Raw genomic sequence first — 23417 nt, 5'->3', positions numbered from 1 at the left:
GAACCAGACTGCTGTAGAAGTCTTGTTATTGACTAACTAAGCACTTGTCTCCTTTGATTCCTATAAATAAAAGTTTATCCTGAGGTCTGTTTTCATGACATAACCTGAAAATGACCCTATAAAGTTACAGATACCAGTTGGAGTCAGGGGAGGATGAAACAGACTTTAGTCAAGAATCATTGTTGAAAGGTGATCCTCAAGAGAAAAAACACATAGGAGAAAAAAAGGGAAGAAGAAACTATGTCTTCTTAAGGTATCTTGTTGAAAGTATGTAGCATCGAACAAAATTGGCAAAGTCATGACTCTAATAGGCTTTTCTGACAAGAGCAAAAAGCTAAACGCTACTTGCTAAATGCTAAAAGGTAGAGATATAGAAGCAATGCGATCTTGCTTGTATCTTCTGTTAAAAGGGAGATTCTTAGTTTACGGGCAAATAGAAGTTCAAAGTAAAGTGTGATTGTGTTACTGAATTTGTATCCACTTTTAGAATTGTATCATCATTAGACTAAGAGCACAGTTTTAGTACATAAGAACAGTATACTAATTTTATTCATTTTTCATAATATATGTGAACAATGTTGTTTGGAGCAATAAATTGTCCTCTCAACCATACAAGGAAATTATTGTGAGAACTTTTAACAGTCAGAGATCCACGGACCACTTGGTGGGCTAGCAGTCCATTTAAAGTTTATTAAAGGGCCAGGGACCTTTCAGTCTGAATGGTTCAATGTGTCTTTTTGAGATTCCCTTGATAAATTCGGAAGGGAGAAAATGGCAACTCTAATGCTATGACCGAACAGAAACTTTTGACCTGAAGAAATGACAAGAATATTTATAGGGCTTCCTGGGAAAATGAAAATGCTGGGAGTGTCTTACGGGGAGAATTAACTTCTTATCTGAATTCAAAGGCAAATAAGAGTGTGTCAAAAAATATGGAAGAGAGGGGATTATTCACAAAGAAAGAAATAATTCACTATGACAGCGAGGTAACAATTGTGTGTTGCTAAGAGAATAAGTTCCACGAAAGCAGAGATTTTTAATTTGCTTTGTCCACTGCTGTATTATAGAATGCCAAATGGTATCTGAAACATGGTAGATGCTCAATGAATATATGTGGAATGAAGAATGTGACATGAGGCTAAAGAGGTTGGTATGGACCAGATGATGAAAGATTTGGATGTAAGACAAAGAGTTGGTTTTGGTTTTCTAGAGGCCATGGAAAAGCACAGAAGTACTTTTGTGAGGGGAAATAAAAATATAGAAGTCGACACGATCGTGTGTGTGGCCATGGGGTGGTGGAGAGGATAAAGAATCATAAAACAAGAAAATTACAAGCAACAAAAATCTGGGAACTCTCAGTTTTTGAGGGATGGACAAAGAAATAGAATTCACTAAAGGTGTCTGGGAAAAAATTGAGAACTGAAAGATTGCTAGATGAGATTGGTGTCCTGAAAACCAAGGGAGGAGAGATCCTAAAGCAAGTATTATTTAACAAATAGGAAGCCACTGGTAATAGTAGAGAGAACATTTCAGTAGTGTGATACAGACAGAAACTAGATAGCAGTAGGTCAAGAGGTGCAAGGCATGTAGAAAGTGCAGATATTTATTAAGTAAATCCTATTCCTCCAAGAATAATTGTCTTAAATAATTTACGAAATAAGGTGGGATATATGTAAGCACCATACATCGATGACATTTCAAGAAAGTCGTCTGAGAATGAAAGAAAAGAGAAAGAGCCGTGGCTAGAGGGTAATGTAGAATGAAGAAAAGATTCTTAAAGTATAAGATAAATCCCAGCAGGTTTATAGGATAAGGTAAGGTGATCGAAGGGAAAGAAGTTATAATAGTGCCCAAGAAAAAGAGGATACAGTTCCCTGAGTGGACAAGAGTGGCTTCCTTCCAGAGCAAGGTGAAGTTGATGTCTTTGAATAGGGTACCCGCAGGTTTTCCTTGAATCCAGAGGGAAAGGAGAAAGGGTGGTTCTAGATATGAGCTTGTTTCTGAGGCATGAGGGAGAGGAACTGATCCATAAACAATTGGGATAATGGTTATTGGATTAGCCACAGTTAATGTGGATCTAATGAATATATTTTAATGGTATTATTATGTATTTAATGTATTTTAATTATATTTTTGATTTTCTTTATATAGGAGTGGGGATTTATAAGGCAAGTGGCAAGGTATTCTATGTGGGATTTTAGCAGGCTCCCAAACTTTAAATTGCTGACACATGTGGTTCGGGTAGTTTTTTATCATATGAAAAAATATATAGCTAAAACATAATAGTTTCCTCAAATTTAGAGCAATTTAACTGAAGTGGATTTATCTATGCTTCCCTCACTAAATTTTATTCCAAATTTTAAGTGGAAGTGACACTTTAGTGCAACTTTTTCCAATCTACCAGTAGAAGATTCTTTGTAACATTAAACTATTTCTGAACAGAAATGCATTATAATGCTCATTAAAACCGACTCTCCTAGAAATGTAAACCTGATTTATCTAATGCATTAAAAAATTCTCTATAAATGTACCACACGTTGTGAAATAATGTTAATTAGGAGGAGAGGCAAAATAATACATTTTCTTGAAATTTCAGGGCAATCAGCATAACTTATATTAATATGGTATAATTATAATTATTTTTATTCCACTTTTGTAGATTTATATTCATTAAAAGTCTATGGTTTCCTATTCTGCAATATGAAAAATGACTTTAAAATGTCATATAGCAAGATAATGTTGTAAGTGATTTCATTCATTTATTCAACAAGTAAGGGCCTACATGTAGGTGCTGTGATTTGAAAGTCTTCATGGCAAGATTTTCTGAGTTTACCATCTGGAAGTCTCTTGCACATAGCTTTAATTGTACTCAGTCCACTTACCTTTCTGCTCTCATGCGTAAAGCAACCAGCGCTCTAAAAGTTGAGCACATTTTTGACCTGACCAGCATACTTTCCTAAATGTACCTTATTACACTATAGGGCAGATAGTGAGGAACGTGACGTTTTAGGCGGCTATTTAAGTTTTAAGATTTATAGAACCAGGGACATTTGAAAATTACTTGGTAAATTTATTGTGCAGTGCTCATTTTCAGATTTGAGTTTATAATTTTTTAAAAAAGTCTTAATGAAAAGACACTAAGGTTCTCTCCACATACAAATAATTTGCGTGAACTGATTGAACATATTTTATGTAATATAAATGTGATCATCTTCCTGTAGGTTCTGAATTGTTGGTCAGAACCATCATTGCTTCTTTCCTTCTCCCCTCTGACGTTACTCGAAATTCCAAATTCTGTTACTACCAAATTCCGTTTAAGGTTAGTACACTTTTGGGCTCTGAGTTCAAGGATATTATCACTGTGGATTAGAAGGGAGCAGGAAATATGTTTGTAGATAATACATGAAAAACAAACTACTATTTATAACTTCTTTTTCCTGGGGTCCCCAACTAATGAATGCACAATTATAACTAAATAAACTCGTGTTAAGAACTGTAGAGTTTACAAATGGGGAGCTGGTAGTCAGAGAATTTACGTGACATGCTCACAGTAGCCATCTGAATTTGTAGCACAGATACCAGAAACCTGGTATGCAGATTCAAATTAAATTAGTTTTTCATCTAAGCCTGTATGTTTTTTCTAAATGGAGACATTGTCATATGGCAGGTTTTACAACCATATAATGAACGCAGTTGGTACATTAATTAACAGGATTAATCTGTTTTTACCTATTACATTTAAAGTAAGCTCCGTAAAAACAAGGACTTATTTTGTTCGCTGGATTTTCTCATATTTAGAACAGCACCTGGCACATTTGTGGGATAAACAAAGAGGAAGAAGAAAGACAACTTAGGCAAATATTTGGTACATGACCAAACAGAAAGGAGGGATGTTAAAGTTGCTTCAAAACCCAGACAGAAAAGAATTACTAGAAACATCATTCTGCCAATTTTTTGTACACTTTACATTATTTGACTCACACATGCATCTTCTTGATTTTTTTTTTGTGACTGTCTTTTTCCTAATATCATAACAGAATAAAATAATTTAACAAGTATGAATGCTAAGCTCTGAGGAAAAAATGGTAAATAAAATAATAAAATATAGTCTTTGCTTTTGAGGGAAATTAACTATTATTTTTAAAACCACTAGAGCAATTATTTATACTTACACTGGTGACTGTGGCAATGTAAATCTTAACGTCCTTTTTTTTCACTTAAGGTGTCCTCAAATTAGTAAGTGGGGTAAATAAAAGGTTAATACCAAATCAATAATTAACAGTTGTGTCTTGTTACATAAGTATTGATTTTACCATCTATAAAACACTAAGTTCTGTCCATTTTTTCATTTGTATTTAGAAATGGCCAACAGATATATTTTTAAATAAAATAATTGATATATTAATCTGACTGGTGTGTGTGTGTGTGTGTGTGTGTGTGTGTGTGTGTGTAATCTTTGCAATAAAAAAACCCTGCAGTTTGAAATTTTTTATTGTTATGGCACTTGAATTTTATGATAAAGAGCTGAAAAAGTCACTTGTCTCCCTGAATCTTCTTGTTAGAATGGATGCCATTTCCCCCTTCGTAATCCCTAAACAAAACAAGGTTTGAAGTACAACATGCCACAGAAACACATTTCACTAACTTAGACATCAGCACAAATAGGAATGCTTGGTTTTTAGGTAATAAGAAGTTGATCTCAAGTGAGCTGAATGGCAGAGAATAAATATAATCTAGGGTATTTTTGAAAGGACAAAGTATACTTCCCCATTCTGAATATATATAAAATCATATTATATTAAATAAATGCACTCTATAGATTAACATATAAAAGAAGTTTTGTTTTCAAGTGACCAAAACACTAATGTTGATGTCTCTCCAATTAGTAAACCAAATTAAAAAAAAAAAATTAGTGTTATTTTCAACTGACTTGAATGAAAACTGACGTTAACTTGAAATATGAAATCCTATTGCCAAATCCAGTGTTAAATGCTCAGTGCTGTCTCACTCAGCACTGACACAATTATTTCCACCTTCCTTCTTGGAACATTTTCCTTCGTAAGGCTACCAGTATCCCTGTCTTGTTTCTCCTTCCTCACAAGTCATTCTTTCTCAGCCTTTTGCTGGTTACTCTTCCTGACCTCTGAAATTGGAGGATCCCAGTACTTGGTCCTCAGAATGTTTCTCTTTCTTATTTACACTCACTCACTAGATGTTCTCATTCAATCTCCAGCTTTAAATACCATCTACATGCCAGCCATCTCCACTTGGATAGCTAAAAAGTCTCCCAAGCTTCACATGTCCCAAACTAAACTCTTTATTCCAACCTCAAGCCACTCCGCCCCAACATTTCCATCCATTATATTCATCATATCAGCAAATGGCAACTCTGTTCTAGTTGCTCACCTGAAAAGCTTTGCAGTCTTGGATTCCTCTCTTTCTCTTATCTCACATATCCCATCCATCAGCAAATCCTTTGAAATATATTCAGAATCCATTTCCTACTTCCTCCACTTCTACCATCCTTCTCCAATCTTTCTTCATCTCTCACTTGATTGCTGTGAAAGCCCACTCACTTGTCTGCCTATTTCCAGCCTTGTCTACTAACAGTTTATTCTCCATAAGCAGCCACAGTGAACCTTTTAAAATGTTATATCATATCATTCCTGTGTTCAAAAACTCCAAAGCCTTCCTATATCACTCAAAAACAAAATATTAAGTACTTGCCATGGCCCATGGCTGCATAAGACTCTATGTTACCTGCTTCCTTGCAGCTCCAAAAATCTCTCCGACCTCATTTACCATTTCATCTCTGCCTCACACTTCAGCCATACGAGGTCCTTGTTATTTGTCTATATCAAGCACAGTCCCGCCTTGGGGACTTCCCTGTGACTGAAATGCCCTTCCCTGTATATCCACACAGCTTGCTCCCTCACTTTCTTTAGATCTCTGCACAGATGTCCTTTCTGACTACACTTTCTATAAGAGTACGTATCGTTCGTGCCCATCACTTTTACCCTGTTTCTCAGTTTCCTTCATTCTCACCTTTGATATGTATTTCCTTGTTCATGATCTAATTTCCCTCTAGGAGAGAGGCTTTCTGAGGCAGGACTTTGTTTTGATTACTGTCATACTTCTAGCACCTAGACCAGTGGTAAGCACAGTAGATCCTCAACAAATATTTATTAAGTGAATGAAAATGGATGAATAAATCTTACATGTCTAACCAGAAGCCATCAAAACTGTCTTTCCATAAAATCCGGGGAAACTGATTTAATGTAAAACCCACTAATATTACAGTCAGAAGATATAGATTTGAATTCTGTTTCTGCTACTTCCAAGTGGTGTAACAACTCTACAAGTATTTCCAGCATTTTTCCTCACCTTAAGGGTCATCATGTATCAATTTTCCTACTTGGTATATGTCTTGTGAGATCAATGGCATTTTCCATGATTAGGATAGGGTAACTTGTCATTGATATTGCCTCATATTTCTTATTTCTCATATCTGGGGAACCATAAATTACCCATCCCTGTGCTAAGACACACATTCTTTGAACTTGGGCCATTACTTAATTCTTAATCTAAGTTTCTTTATCCATGAAAGTTGGGTTGAGGAGTGAAATGTAAGGAGACCCTGTGAATTTTAAAATGTATATAAATGACATGAGTGTACTTTAGAAGCCTGAAATAGATCACATTACAACATCATATTATAAAAAAGACTTCATCTCATCATTAATAGTCATATATGACATACCAAGGGTAGGGTATCTGCTGTTCCCTTATTCCTGGGCACACAGGAATACTACATTTCCCAGGCTCTGACGGTTAAGGCCTAGAACTGAATTCTGGCTAATAGAATGTGGGAGGAAGTGATGTATACCTCTCTCAGGGCTGGTGTCTAAAGCCTCTTGCTTGATCCTCTACTCTTTTGCTCACATTTTATCTTCCAGTCGCTTAGAGAGGATCTAGTGGGGGACTCCAAGGCATTAGGGCATGAAGATCCACTAGAGTGAAGCCTGGTTCCCTGAGCTGCTGTGTGGAGAGTTGTCTAGGAGATCTGCTATCTAGGAACACATGCACCGGGAATGATATAAACAAAAAACAGTTTTATTGTGCTAAGCATCTGAGAATTCAGGGCATATTTATTAATCAGAGGCCATTACACCGTGGTCATTCACAATTCACAGTATAGATTTGTTACTAGGTTTGCTGTGTCATATACTCTCTTTTCTGCTGATATTAAGTAGAAAGTTAGGTTACATTATACCGATTGTGGACTATCCACTTGGACTTTGACCTAATCTCTCTGGATAGCACTCTTTTCAAATAATCGGTGCTTTTTTTTCTCTCTGTCTCTCAAAAGTATTCCTGTATTAGATCTTGGTGAGTACTGACTCTCTTTTTAAGCTAAAATCTCTTTTGATTATTTCCTAAGGCTTTTGTTGCTGTGGTGGTAATAATAGTTTTTAAACTCAAAGTTCTTCAAAAGTATCTTTTATAACTTTAACTGGCTGTTTATGTATTTCTTCAAACAAGTAATGACATGAAATAAGCACTAAAATATTTGGGGTAAAGGGGAATGATGTATGCAACCTAGTCTTAAATAGTTTAGAAACACACAAACCCGTGCACCCCACCCCCCATGTGCTATTAAGCAAATGGGGCAAAATGTTAACAGCAATATGGGTAAATGGTTTATGGTGTTTTGTGTACTAAACTCATAATTTTTATATGAATTTGAAACCATTTCTAAATAATTTTTTAGTAGTTACCACTATTAAAAATATTAATACTTCTGATTGGTTTGCTTTTAATATTTTCTCTGTGCAGTTTAAAACGTGCAATATGTTTTTGTCTGATAATATGCTTTTTGAAAATTTAAAGCATTAGTTTTCTACAGATGCAATTTTCTGTGTCTATAATTTTTATGCTTTGCCCTCAAACAGCTCTTATGCTGCCTCTCAAATACTTTAAACCCTGTTTGAATGTAAAAGAGAAGATGTGCATTACTGATACTAGTTAATTATTATACGGTCAGGATAAGAAGGGAATAGTCTATCCAGTGAAAATTTTTAAGATCATGTTTTCTAGAAATATGAAAGAAAATTTTCAAATACTGATCAACTGTAATTTCAGAGATTTATACATTAAGTAGAAGACTTTGTTGAATTTTAATATAAATAAGAGTATAATACATGATAAGGGTTAATGATAGTAATCACATAGAAGTTGCTTTATTCCAGGCATCAAAAGCAGCCTTCTTGGGCAGAAAGTATAATTTTTCCCAAGCCCTTAAAATAGAAAGTATAATGTTTCCCAAGCCATTAAAATAGAAAAACTATTAGCCAACAAAATAAAAAAGCAGCACCAATAACTAGTGAGAATAATAGAAACATTCTTAGGTAAAGTGGAAAATAAAAGAAAAACTAGAGAATACTTGATTTAATTCTATTTAAATACATTTGAGAACATAAAAAAAGAGAAAATTTTGTAGGATAATACAAATTACAAAAACTGAGCTCAGGCAAGACAGAAACTCTTAGATTAATTACTATGGAAGAAATTGAGAAGGTTGTAAAAGGGTATCTCTCCCCCACAAAACCAAACCAAAAACCCAATCCAAGCCACTAGAACTAGATAATTTCAAAGGATTATATTATACTTTCAAAGAATAGATAACTTCAATGTTACTTAATTTATTTTAGAGCAGAGAGAGAAGAAAAGCTATTGATTGCTTTTATGACACCTGCTATAACTTTAATGTAAAATCTGATAGTAAAAAACAAAACAAAATCTGAAAAAGAAAACGTCAAATCAAACTCATTTATTAATGTTAAAGAAAAATTATATATAAAAATAGAATATAGGAGCACATTATAAGCATAATATAGCTTATTCCAAGAATGAAAGGATAATTCAATGCTAATGAGCTTCTTAATGTAATTCATCAAAGTGATGAGTCAAAGGAGAAAATAATGGTCATCTCCATAGATGCCTTTTTTTTTTTTACTTTTGATAAAATTCATTATCCATTTTTGACAAAGATTTTTAATGAAATGGGAATTGAGGGAAATTTCCTTAACATGGTAAATATTCATGTCAAGTAAAAAGCCAGTATTGTGTTTAAGTGTGTAAAATGAGATGGTTTCCATTTAAGTCAGGAATAAGAAATTTCCATAATCTCCACTATTAATCAACTATGTTTAATAAATAACAGTCAAATGTATTAGATAAGACAAATCAGAGGTATGCAAATAGGAAGGGAGAAGGCAAAGTGATTATTTATAGGTGGTATGATTGTATGTCCCTAAATTCTATGAAATGATCTAAAAAAATATGAGAAACAATAAGACAACTCAGTAAAGTAACTGGTTATAAAATTAATATTCAAGAATAAAATCTAGGGGAATAGGAGATATGTAACAAATAAAAGACATTTATATTGGCATTTATTTTTTATTCGTTATTCTCTAATGGAAGATCAGTGCCCAAAATATATCTAGTACATAGTAGGCACTCAAGAAATATTTGTTTAAAAAAAGATTGAATTTATGCTATACACCTCCTCTCTTGTGCAGAGATAGATGTGCAAAGATACATCATTCTTTATAATAGAAAAAGAATGAAAGCAACCAAAATATCCATTAGTGGGTATCTGATCAAATAAGTTATTAAAAATAATGAGATATAAGTATATTCCGAATTAATACATAAATCCCTCTAAGATAAATTAAGTTATAAAAAGCAAAGCACTAGGCCATTATACAAGTACCACACATTTTAAAGGACTGAAATGATACAAAACATGTTCTCCTACACAGAGACATTATTAGGAAATCAAGAGAAGAAAATTGGGAAATCCCAAATGTTTGACAAATAAACAACACTTTTCTAAGTAACCTATGCACCAGAAAAGAAATTACAGAGGAAATAAAATATCTTGCAAAAGAAAACAGCATATTAAAATTTATGGAATTCAGCTGAAAAGAACTTACAGTGAAATTTATAGCTTTAAATGCTTTCGTTAGTAAGAAATAGAGTCATTAATATAAGCTTCCACCTCAAGAAGACAGAAAAGCAAAGTAAATCAAACACAAAGTGGAGAGAAGAAATGATAAAGGTCAGTGTGGAAAACTGAAAATCAATGAATCCAAAAGTTGATTCTCAAAATAGAATTTTATAAAATTTTGTTAAAAACTTTATGCTAACAAATTTCACAACTTAGATGAATTATAAAAATTCTTTAAAATACATAAATTAACCAAAACTAACTCAAGAGGAAATAGAAAATTGGAAAGACCTAACTTAAGAAAAGAAATTTCATCAGTGACTAACAATCTTTTTATAAATAAAAGTCCTGATCAGATGGCTTCAACTGGTGAATTCCATCAAATTTAAGGAATAAATGATATACAAATTCTTTCAGAAAATGGAGAGGGAATACTTTCTAACACCTTGTATGAGGCCAGTATTACCCTGACATAAAACCAGAAACTATAGAAAATTTGCCCCCAAACAGGCTTAAAAATTAGCAAAATATAAGGAAACTACCCAGCAATATATAAAAAAAGATAAATTGGATTTCATTAAAATTTAAAAAGTTTTTGCTTCAAAAGGCACTATTAAGAAATGAAAAGTCACAGATTAGGAGAAAATACTTGCAAATCATATATCTTATACAGAACTTATACCCAGAATGTATAAAGAACTTTTACAATTTAATAAGACAAATAGCCCAATAAATATACAAATGGGCAAAATATTGAGTAGGCATCTCACCAAAGAAGATATATGAATGCTAATAAACACATGAAAAGATTACAGAAATATAAATTAAAACCACAAGTGTCACTATATACCCACTGGAATGGCTATAATCAAAAGACTGATTATACAACTGTGGGCGACAGTGGACAGAAACCAGAAACCTCATACATTGCTAGTGAGAATATGAAGTGATATAGCCATTTTGGAACACATTCTGGCAATTTCTTAGTTTAAATACATACTTGTCATATAACCCAGCAATACCACCCTTAGGTATCTACCCAAGAAAAATGAAAACATATGTGCACACAAACACTTCTATCCAAATGCTCATAACAACATTACTCATAAATGCCAAAAAACTGAAAAAACTCATATGTCCATCCACTGGTGAATGGATTAAAAAAAGTGTACAGTGAAAAACAGCCCAGCAATAAAAAGAAACAAAATAGTCATACATACATCAACATGGGTAAATTTCAACAGCATTATATTAAGTAAAAGACTAAATACTCTTTGATTCCACTTATAAAAAAATTTCTACAAAGGCAAAACTACTCAGAAAGCATATTAGTGATTAGTATTGGAGTGTACTACCTTCTGCGACTCTACACTAGCCATAAAACAAAAACAAGTTACTAATCCCCACACACAAACAAAAAACAAACAAAACTGAATATTTGAGGATTAAATGAGTGTGGGGGGAATAGGGCAAAAATAGGGTAGTCCAGCTGATAGGCACACAGTTTTCAGAAAAGGTACTGATTGCAACAATATAAATACATATTACATAACTATTATGTAATATGTAATATATAATAAATACCTGTAAATAAATAATTTCAAACCCCTTTTTCCTGCTTTCCATGACTTTAATAAAGCCATTATATATAAAACAAATGTCCAAACTTTTATGTTTCTAAGAACCATACAGCAGATACTGCACAATAATTTTCAGTTATACCTTTTAATATCAAGAACCTATTACAAAGATTTGATTTTTAATTGTACATTATGAAGATATAGCTACTTAATTAAGAATATTTGTTTTCATCTTAAATAGGCAATGAGAGAAATTAAAATACACTGTCAATATTTAATTATCAAGATTCAAGTGGTCAAATTTATGATTGTTTTGCTATTATATTATTTTCCCTCTATAAGTACAGAGTACTTCGTATGGTGTTGCTCACAAATGACTACTATTTAGTGTCCCTTTTCACACAAGGAAGCAACAATGTAAATACCTCCTTAAAGGGGAAGCAACTGCAGAGAGGGCCAAATAAGTCATAAAAAATGCTTCTTTCAGCTTTGACTATTTCATTTACATTTCAAACTGACAGGGCTTTCATGCTGTTTTTAATGCTTTGAGTAGGCAATCACATATGTTTGCCACACATGTGCTCTTCACACATAAGTTCCTCACTGCTCCTTCTGACCCATCCCTGCTGTAGCTTCAGATCTAATTTATACTAATTTATAAATAAATACTATATTTATTTAATGAGCACCAATTGTGGGACATTCAATACTAAGAACAGTATCATCAAGTTAGGTAGTATTATCCCAATATAATAGATGAGATATCTGAGGCCCATGGACTTTTTAAGTCACAAAACTAGTAAGGAGAAATCAGGATATAGCCTGAGCTTTTTAGCTTTACTCTGTTTTCAAGTAATTTCTATATCTGTTCACTGATAATCAAGAGCAAAGTAGCAGAGACATGATGGAGGGGCCCTCTGGTTAGGCTCATCCCTTCCCCATTGAAAAGGTAGAAAAAAAAAACCATCCTGGGTTTAGAGTTCCCATCATACTCCTCACTGCTCCCATTTCCATGCCTCACTCAGAAAATGCAGCTCAGAACTTCAGCCTTAACCCTGTTCCATAACTTTCTTCTCATGTCATGGGAGGCACTATGGATAATTATTACTGGAGAAGTGTCCTAAGCAACCCTGTTCACAACTCTGAAAAGATTTTTCTATGGTGACACAGCTCCCAATGATCTTCGTGGAGATTATCAAGACTATACTTGGGCTTGGAAAGGGTTGAACCAGCTTCCATATGCGAGCCTGGAATCCTAAGCACATTCCAGAGCACTGAGTCTGTTGGAAAAACCAGATTTTCCAAATTAATTCAATGGGAAACCAGTTTGAGGTTTCTCCAACTCTTAACATTAATGAACTTTTGGACTATAACCCACACACACTTGGGAATTCAATCTTTATCCTCCAAGTTCATAGCAATATAAATTTGTAAGACTGAAAGAACTATTTTTGTTGTATTTAATATAAAATAGGAAAAGATATGTTCTCTGAAGAAAAACACAGCTTCCCAGACTCATGTTTTTCTCTTACTCTTGTAAAGTATGATTTCATTCAACTCCTGAGAAATTTCCATTTTTGCAATATTATCATAAAGTTCCTACTATACTACCTGTATATTTAATTGCTGAGCCAGTGTTTATCTTACCTCCTCGATGGATAATCAAAGAAGTCTCGCTTCCAATAGGACAGTCCTTAAGTATATCCACTACTTCCGTATGGCTCAGGTTCTGTACATTCTGCTGGTTGATCTCAACAATGAGGTCGCCTTCACACAGGCCAGGGCATCCCTGAATGTCAAGTATTTGTTTCACCCGCTGTCCTGTAGGGCTGTCAGCAATAGTGAAGCCAAAGCCCTGGGCACCTTTCACAATGGTTAAGGTCATAAGTTCAGCTTGGGTGGCTCCAGATGAAGCCATAGACACATTGTCATCATGGACGGGTGGGGGATATGTGCCATCGAGCTGACTGTCAACTGGCATTGCGTGCAAAGAATGAGGCGGCCTATCTGTTATATCTGGAACTGACTGTGAGGTCCGAGAAATGTATTCCAAATATGTTTCATAGTTATGTCTTCCATTGACCATCACTGGAGGTGGCCTCTCCATTATTGCAAGGGGTGGCACCATGCTGTTAGCAGGATCTTCAGGATCAAAGGGCAAAGGGTAGCCACGACACAACACTAGGCTGACACTCTGGCCAATAGGAACAGACTGGAAAAGTTTGACTACGTCTGCGTGAGTGTGTCCAAGGACACACACTTCATTAATGTAGACGATGACATCACCTGCAAGGAAAAGAGAAAGAGATTGACAACATGAGGTAAGGTCAATTAACGTTGACATAGAGAAATTAAATTATTTATGAGACTAGCGAAAGTAGTGCTTTGTTTCTCAGTAAGCAGTGAGGAAATCAATTAGAATATTTAATTTATTGTAGGTAGCTCAAGGTTACAACAGGTCTGCCAACAAATATACTGATCAAATGCTGAAAAAAATGCTATACGGTTATTCTTGACGTTGAGAAACAACTTCGTATTCAGAAAGACAAGTTTAAAAGAATTTGTACCTAGAAGAAGCACTCATTCTATGCTCCTTTTTCATCTTCATTTTGATCTGTACTGCATTTCAGTTAAAACTTTTGAACTATTGAGAAGTTGTGGTCATAAGTTTTAGATGAAAACTTTGAAACCCCAGACATTTTTTGGATATCACTCTTCTAAGTCAACTGCCTTTTTTCTTTTTTATGAAAGAGGAAAATATTTGCTCATTTATTTTCTCTGTCTATAGCTAGGTGTAATTGCAAAGGTTCCATGTATATACAAGTGAAGGACAAGAGCACAGGTTTTGGGATCAGGGATCAGGGTCTATATCCTGGTGCTACTACTTAGCAGATATGTAATATTGGGCAAGTGACTTAACTGCTTCAAGCCACAGTTTCTCATTTGTAAAGTTGTGAGGATAAAATGACATAATGTAGAAAAAGTGCTTGGTACAGTGCCTAACAGACGGTGAGTGCTTAATAAATATGGAATATTAATAATGTTATTGTTGCTAAAATAGGATGGGGGAAATTTGGGACTCTGGCTTTCAAACAGGAAGCTGCCATAGACTTATCCTCTGACCTTAGATAAATTGATCTTTCTGCAGATCTTTTCAAAAAGTCATTTGCCCTCTCATCCCAGTGAATTTTCATAGAATTATAGAAGTCCACTGGTTAGAAGTTAATTTTATATTAAAAATGCCCTGACTGCAAATTATTCATTATAAAATAAATGCATGAAAATATGTTAGTTTGAGATAATTGTTTTAAAAATCAATTATGTCCAAACAACAATTTTATTTTTGAGAAACTATTTTTTCATGGATTAATATTTTTATCCTCAAAACCCATAATGTTTGAGAATTGAACTTGCAAATCGAGATTGTGGCTGACTATACTGAGGAGTATGTGAGGGATGAAAAGACATGTTTTCTTTCACAGACTGTCAAATGAGTAACTCGACAGATATTATTTTATCAGAATCATTCTGAAATGTGTAGTGTAAATGACTGGGATTTCATTCTAAGACATCTTTGCCCATCAAAATTGCAAACATCAAAAGCAAAAAACAGAGTTGAACTTTCAAAGTTAAATACTTTTCAGGCCTTCCTTAGGTGTCTGTTATAAAATGATTTTTCCACTAAATGCACTTAAAAATAAATAATTCTACAAATAAAACCTTAAGTAAAATGACCTCAACAATATAGACTTAGTTAACACTCACTCTTCTCAAATGCTAGAGGATTGCTTAAAAGTGCTAAAGGTAAGGAGACAGAAAAGTAAACAAACATTTTCAGAGATCCAGGTTTGGTCTGATTCTAGAAAATGTCACAGCCTATGTGACTGTTCATATGGAACTTCACTCTTCAATTATGTCTATCTATAAGGCAGGGTGCTGGTATAATGGCTGGGACGTTGCACCAGGACTTATTACTGAATCAGGGTGAGCACCCTCTATTGGGGTTCCTCATGTGGCTGGGGCAGCTGGGCATCTTTGACATCATTTTCATCTCAGAGAATTAACTGATCCAGACAAACTTTTTTCTTTTTCCTGCTGCCTCTTCTATTTTTAAAGTTATCATATATTTTACAGATTAAAAGGCTGAAAAAAAAATACCTGTGTACTACCTATGTTCTAGCTTAATAACTAGAACATTCTTGATATTAGTTGAAGACCCCTGGGTAGCACCCCTCTCTCATTTGTATTCCCTTCCTGCCCTTTCCAGAGGTCATCATTGTCCTGCATTTGAGGTTTGTTATTCACATGTACTTATATTTCTAGGACATATCTAGGTACCCATAAATAATATCTCTAAATAGTATTTAATCCCTAAATAATAATAATATCCCTAAAATATGTTTTTGCATATTTTAAATGATATACATATTAATCTTCTGTAATTTCTCTGAAAATATATTTGTGCTATTTATTTATTTTGATCCTGTACCTCACATTAATATTGATTGCAATATAGTATTTATTATATGACTACATCACTATTTATTAATATTTATCCATTCTTCTGTGAATGGACTTTGAGGTTCTTGTGAACTTTTGGTTAACGATAACTCTGCTATGAACCTCTTCCCATGTCCCTTGTGTACATATGGAGAATTTTTCTGAGGTATGTACCTTGGCATAGAAATGCTGGGCATATGCCATGTGCATCCTCACCTTTGTTAATGGCAAGTGGCGGACAAAATAGGAAAATTGAAATACATTCCCATTGGTAACATATCAGAATTTTCATTGCTTCTCATCTGACACAGTACTTGGTATTCTCAGACCTTTAATTTTCACTAATCTAATGGGTGTTATCATGGTTTTAATTTGCATCTCCCTTACTGCTAGTGAGGGTGAGCATTTTTTCACACATTTATTGGTCATTCGGGTTTACTTTTCAGTACATCTCATTTCCTCATTTTTTCTCTTTAGTTAGTCTTCCCCCATCCCCACCCCGCCCCAATGCCTATTTTTCTGCATACCTCCATTCTTGATCCAACATTTTCCAGAGATTTGGGAGACAGCATGGTGTGGCAGACATTACATGGGATAGGGAGTCAAACGACTTTAGTCTGATTTCCAGCTCCATCACTTACTAGCTGTGTGACTTTCAAAACTAACTTAAATTCTCTGACTCAGATTTTTTAGAAGTAATGAGGAACAATAATAATAGAAACTTACTTTTCTATGGGAAATAACAAATGAAATCATGCAGGTGAAAGGGATTGTAAGCTATAAATTGTTATGCAAAGGATGATTGCTATTTTAGTAATTATTATCTGTCCTTGGTTATATCCTTCTATAAAATTAGGACAATGTCACCAAGATATTCCCAACGCAGTCGTAATCAAGAATGAGTATCTGTTTCTGAGTGGTCAAGTTAAAGGCAGGAAGGTAACAAATGCCATTTTCCTTTAAGCAGCGGTCCCAACCTTTTTGGCACCAGGGACCGATGCTCCTATGAGAATTTAATGCTTGATGATCTGAGGTGGAGCTGAGGCGGTGATGCTAGCGCTGGGGAGCGGCGGCAAACACAGATGAAGCTTTGCTGGCTCACCCGCTGCTTACCTCCTGCGGTGCAGTCCAGTCTGCTGCCCTGGGGGGCTGGGGACCCCTGCTCTAAGGTTCTCCCTTGTTTTAGTTACTGTTAACAAACTTCTCAAACCTCAAGTGTGCTTTATCCCTCCTTCTGCTATGCCAAAAATTCATAGGGAAAAAAGAATTAAGGGTAATGTTTAGATCTCTCTAGGTTCTCTGCCAGGTCTAAAGAGTAGTTATTTGAATTATAGTGATTAATGTTATCTATTTTTGAGTTGTAATGTGTTCTTGCTATTTAGAAATAGAATGAGAACTATTTGTGGTTCTTAGTAAGACTGCCTTTTATAATTTATGGATATTTTCCACTTAGAGAAATTTCTTGTCATCAAGCAAGTGATAAAGGACCCTACAATAATATCTTTGTGAAGCTATGCAGATTTCTGAATGTAAAAGATGAGTGGTCAGTTGTCACAGTTAAAACTATATAACACCTTGACAGTATTCAACTGTTCACTTTAAAAAATATATAGATGCCTAGACATGTGTCATGCCAAAATTGTTGTAGATGAAGATGTAAGCAAACATTTGCTTATTCAGATAGAACTGACTGGGTAGGGTATTTATAGATTGTGCTGTATGAATGTCATTTACATGTTGTGAAATAAAAATATAAGCCACCTGGTATAAGTCATCTGGTGATATGCCAAGTCCTTCTGGGACAGACTGGGCTTCAGAGCATAGAAAGAGATGTCATTAGGAAAACTGGCTCCAGCTCCACCACTGTTGGCCTACTCAAGAGGAAGAATTGGAAAAGAGTCCTTTGATCTCTCTATCTTTTGATTTATTCTTTTATAAAATGGGAATTAAAAATATTCCCTCCATTTCCTCTTTCACAGGGCTACTGTGAGAATGAGATCATGCTTGTGAAAACACTTTCAATTTTACCAAAGAAAGGTTCTCCACAAAATTAGATGATGCATTTCTTTTGAAATCCAAGCACACATTTTCATTGCCACATTGCCTGCAAAGTTACATTGTTCCCTACATGGTCATTCACTTTAGGCCATTTTGAGGTCAGATGGTTCTAAGGTTACTGACCTATTTGGCCTATTGGTCAAATTTGCTGTGATTGATGAACTTGGTGTCCCCATAGGGCTGGTTTAATAATGACCTGATTCCCAATTATTGGATTTCAAAGTGCAAGTAGAAGAGAGTGAGGCTGATGAAGCAGGAGGTTTAAAACTGCTGGCCTTAATGGGAAAATGTTTTAAGGTAACTGATTTTTTTCTTAGTCATGGAAGTCAAAATATAATATTGGATATCTTTGGGCACTTCACCGTTTTGGATACAATAGGGCACTCTTCATAAAGCATTGCTTAAAATGAGTTTATTTTTATACCTCTTTTCTCTACTCCCACATTCTTTGAGTCACTGTGGCTTGCAAAATCTTCCTTTTTTAGTCATTCTCACCACTTGCTGTCTACCTTCCTTATCCACCACTTTGGACCAAACAAGAATAATTTACTTCACACTCCATTCACATCCTGTAGTCCCCTCTACGAAGTTCAAACTACTCAGTCTTCAGATCTACTGTCTAACACTCTTTGCCAAAAGTCTTTTCCAATTTATTTTTGTCTTTATCACCCAATAAGTTACCATTGAGAACTCTTTACATATTTAGGATAAATTTTCATTAAATAAAGGAAAGAAAGATTTAGTCAGAGGAAAACTGGAATAGATTTCATAGCTAAATTTGCTGCCTTTAGCGTTTCTTACTTCTATTCTTGCCAAGTCATATAGATTTTTGCTAAAAGGAAAAAAAAATCTTACTACTCCCATTCTAACAATTATATTCACTCTACATTGAAAAATTATTATTTTTTGTTTCCTCTCCAGCTAATGAGATTTGACTGAATGTTCTTTTCTGAAGCTTATATATTTTGTGTTTTTTATAATCATATATAATTTTATTATAACAGGTAATTTTATTATTCTATAACCCACACAAACTTAATAAATTTTGACATTTACTTTTGGGGGTGTGCTATGCACCACCACTTCAATTAAATTGAAAATAACTGCTCTTGATGAAATTTATTCTCCAAAGTGAAGGATTGCAGTATGTCAGATAGACAAACAGAAGTGAAGCTGGGTGACTTTGAATTGTTCTCTGAGTAAATCATCAACATCAGTTTCCTCATCTATAAGAAAGAGATAACAATAGCTGTCCTATCTACTGTATAGAGAAGACATGTCTGTGAAGATGTTCTGTAAATGGTTCATTATAAATATGTATATAGATATATACACACACACACACATACACACACACACTTTTAAAATTTTAACAAATGACAGATAATGATTGGAAAGTAAAAACATACTAAGGATGAGAATGAATAAATAGCTGTAATTTCAAATACTTAAAAAGAAACTATTGATTTTTATTAAATTATTTGACATTTTGCTTGCAGAAATTTGAGAGGACAGGTGTGCTCATCCTTGTAGCTGAATACACTGTTTCCCAACAAAGAAGACAAGTGCCTCAGGAAAATATCTTTGAAGTCTTCATTCTTTTCTGGAATATAAATACAATGTGATCAGAGTGGAGGGATTAGTTAGACAAAAGCATGTCTGAACTGTGGCAGTGGTGATGGGGGTGCTCAGTAGAACTTAGAACATCTACATGTGTGGGTTTGTCATATTCCCAACTAAGTGACAGAGTGAGAAAGGACCAGAGAGAAACATCCAAGGGAATAAATGGGCCCTTGTCTTATTTTCTCGGATTTCCTGATGAATCTGTTCCCTATGTTTCTTATTGACCAAAAGGTTTTCTTTATACCTAAATCTAATTTATTTTGCTAAAAATCAAGACTATTTCCTTGATGTCTGTTCTCATAAAGATGAAGCATTTTCTAAAATTCCCTAATGGTCTCTTTGGAGTGAGAACTATAAAAAGAGCTATCAATTGGAGGAGATTCTACCTTGGAGGTTCTGGACCTTACAATGGTTCTACCGACTTTAAACATCCATTTTGCTGACAGCATTACTGCAGATACCCATCAAATTATGCAGAAAAGCAAAAGCAAATACTTAGGTTATGGTGAGTATAAGAGGCAGGACAAAAAGCCTTCATTGGAAGAATTTTAGTTTATTAATTTTTATGTGCTATATTGTAATGACATTGTGAATGAAAATGAGGTAAATTGAACTGTAGTGCTAAAATAAGGTTCAGGTAATGTTTGTAAATCATAATGCCAGTATGCCAATAGTTAGTGCTGTCAACACATCTCTAAGTCTTCTCTCTTATTTATTCATTAATTTATTCAGTCAAAATTTATTATACTCAACTATAAAAAGAGAAGATTGAACCAGATAATGTCTAAGGTGTTTTCTTCACTCTGACATTCTAAGACAATGGCTCTGAGATTCTACCTCTTAGATATCTCTTCACTTGGTTCCTTCCTTTCTTTTTCTACTTCCACCACCAGAAGAGGATAGACCTTACCACCTATGCAACAGTCTCTTAGCTTGTCTTCCTGATGTCATAGCAGGAAAGACTAGGGGAGGAGGAATGGGAAGCGAAGCATATGGCATAAATCAGTGATCCCATGGGATTATGGGGTTCCCTAGTCTCACCCCATATTGACCTCTAGGAGTACATAGGCTTGCTAATAAATCCCCTCTCCTGGTCAGGACTGGCTCAGGAACCAGGAGAATGTGAATATTCTGCAGGTCAAGGGCATCAGATCCAGTGGCTGTGAAGCTCTGGGCACTGCCCTCCACTGCTTCTTCCTATCAATTCATCTTCCATTCCAAACTCTCTGATGTTCTTTCTACTTAACATCCTTTGGTGCCCGCTCATAGAGAGGGAATCGAGTCAAAATTCTCTAGCACAGCACTGAAGGTTCCCAGTCTACGTTTTCACCCTCTCCTACATCTTCTTAATCTACTCTGCTTCAGTTGGTGCAAGCTTCGGGCCATGCCCCACACATGCTATGTTTTTTCCAGTCTTGTGCTTCTCACCTTCTTTTGCCCCAACTAACAAACTAAAGTCCCCAGTGAAGTCATCCTTTGAGGCCAGCTTCACATTTTTGATCACATTTCTGACCACCTCGTACGGTTGTGTTAATTACCTGCTCCTGTGTACTACTCTTTCTGACAGTGTAATTCTTCAAACCATTTAACCACATTACAGCACCTGGAATTTCTATGACCACAATGACTACTATTTTAATATATTGAACATTTATCTGGTATTTACAAACTCCATCTCTCTAATCCTTACAAAATCCATATAAGATGGGCATTGTTATCTGTACTTTACACATGCAGAATCTGAGCCAAGGACAAGTTAAAGAACTTCTCTGCAGCCACATTGGTAATTAGATGAGATTCAGGAACTGAACCCAAGACTTCAACACAAATATTAAGAATTTCAAACAGTCCAGGACTTCTTTTGACTCGGGGACTCTTTGGTGTCTTTCAAATCATATCACTTAGAATACAGGATAAAAACTTCAATATCTGAATATGAATATTGAGAGATAAACTGCAATATTCTTTTGATTAGTGAAATTAATGGAGGGAAGCAGTGAAGCAAATAATTGCAAATGGGAATCCAAGGCAGTAGCTCAGTCCACTCTCTGTAGTCCCCCAAAATATGCAGTTTGAAGAGGGCTTTGAAAATACTGAGGCAGGAGGTGACAGGGCACAGTAACCCAAAATACTTTATTACTATCATGAAACATAAGCTCTAGTATAAATTATTTCAATAGTTATGTGATCTTGGGTAAGCAATTTAACTTTCTTGGTCTAGTTTTGTTTTTCATGTAAAATAGAGAAGTCAGGAAAGTTAATTTCTAAGGTGCAGCTTTAAGAGTTTCTACATCTGGTGAGAATGTGGAAAGCTGGCTCTCCTACTGTACTCACATAAGGCATTGGGGAATTTCAGTGATGCAGTTAAACAGGTAAGTGACAGGACTTTGGGAGCTCACCCCATGGTTCTTTAATTTTCTACAAAAGCAGCTAGTGACTGACTCCAACACTCTTTCTATAGGCAGAAGGCCACCAAGGATTCTGTACTTTTATGAATCCTTCTATGTGGCATAGCCACATGTCTCTCAAAAGACTGAAAAACTTCTTAATCACATTTTATAATTTCATCTTTGTGACCTGACACAGATGCCTAATTAAAAGCTTGGTTAAAAAATTATGCTTAATCAGCAAGCATCCAACAATTATTCCCTGGCAGATGTGAATTAGTCTGACGATCTATTTACATTTCTTTTGTGTTTGGCATTGAGTGGTAAGATATATTTAAATACTTGCATTTTACTTTGTTGGAAAGGAGAAAGAAAATATATTCTAAGAGAATCTAAAGGCACTGATTATTTGCTGATCTGGCAAAGATGAAACAACACTTCAGATTAAAATTATAAGTAAAGCCACAAAAAGAAAGCACAAAAGACTATTTCTAGCAAAGCTCCAAAGAGCAGAAACTTTCTAAATAGCTTGCTCACTTTAGGAATTCAGTAGGGTAAAGTGGTCAGTGAAGCTGTCATTTCTCTAAAACAATATAATGAATTTTAAAGCAACCCTCCCCCACCAAAATGTTATCAGAGAGACCCTATAAAGTGAAAATAGGTTCTTGCATCTAAAGAGAACTTATGATTTCACTAGAGGAGAATAAAAACAAAAGAAATTTTTGAAAATATCTTTAAATCCTTGGTAGGACATGAAAGCTTATAAGAAGACAAAAATGTATCGTGGAGTTTGCCTGTCCTCTCCTATGTGTTTGGGACACAGGTGAGGGAGAATGCATTATAGAAATATGCTCGACCACACATAACCCCCCTTGAAAACCTGAGCTGCAGAAGTATCTTGTCAGAAAGAGTCATCATTTTTCAAGGGCATTATACAACATGCATGCTTATTTACAAACAGCATTAACTGTATTCCTGAACAAGCATGATTCTTTTTGACATAAATGGCTCCTAGGGGCCAATGTGGCATGACCCAACACCATCTCTGACCTTACGCCAACACCATGTGTCAAGTGGCTATAAAACCTTCCCTGAAATGATTGGGGATAGCTGGCTGGGGCGGAGTCAGGAACTGTCCTACAGACATGCTGCCCAATAGTTTATTCTACTCTACCCACAACTGTCAATTGCCAGCTGTTTTGACAGAGCAAGAAAAATGAATAACGAGAGAGAAAAAGAAAGAGAAGATTGGCG

The 23417-nt window shown here is 35.0% G+C and overlaps 1 protein-coding gene across 2 annotated transcripts in view; it reads right to left on the bottom strand.

Moving 5' to 3' along the window:
• Nucleotides 1–23417, bottom strand: part of MAGI2 (membrane associated guanylate kinase, WW and PDZ domain containing 2) — a 1217785-nt gene that overhangs the window by 192270 nt on the left and 1002098 nt on the right. For both annotated transcript variants that reach the window (XM_039849352.1, XM_039849353.1), the window contains exon 10: nucleotides 13243–13881. In XM_039849352.1, the coding sequence (XP_039705286.1) occupies nucleotides 13243–13881 (639 nt within the window). The remainder of the gene's footprint in view (nucleotides 1–13242; nucleotides 13882–23417) is intronic.

Source organism: Pteropus medius, unplaced genomic scaffold (assembly GCF_902729225.1).
Source record: "Pteropus medius unplaced genomic scaffold, Ma_sr-lr_union100, whole genome shotgun sequence".
In the NCBI taxonomy this organism is placed as follows: domain Eukaryota; kingdom Metazoa; phylum Chordata; class Mammalia; order Chiroptera; family Pteropodidae; genus Pteropus; species Pteropus medius.
This window is presented reverse-complemented; position numbering and strand designations above follow the sequence as displayed.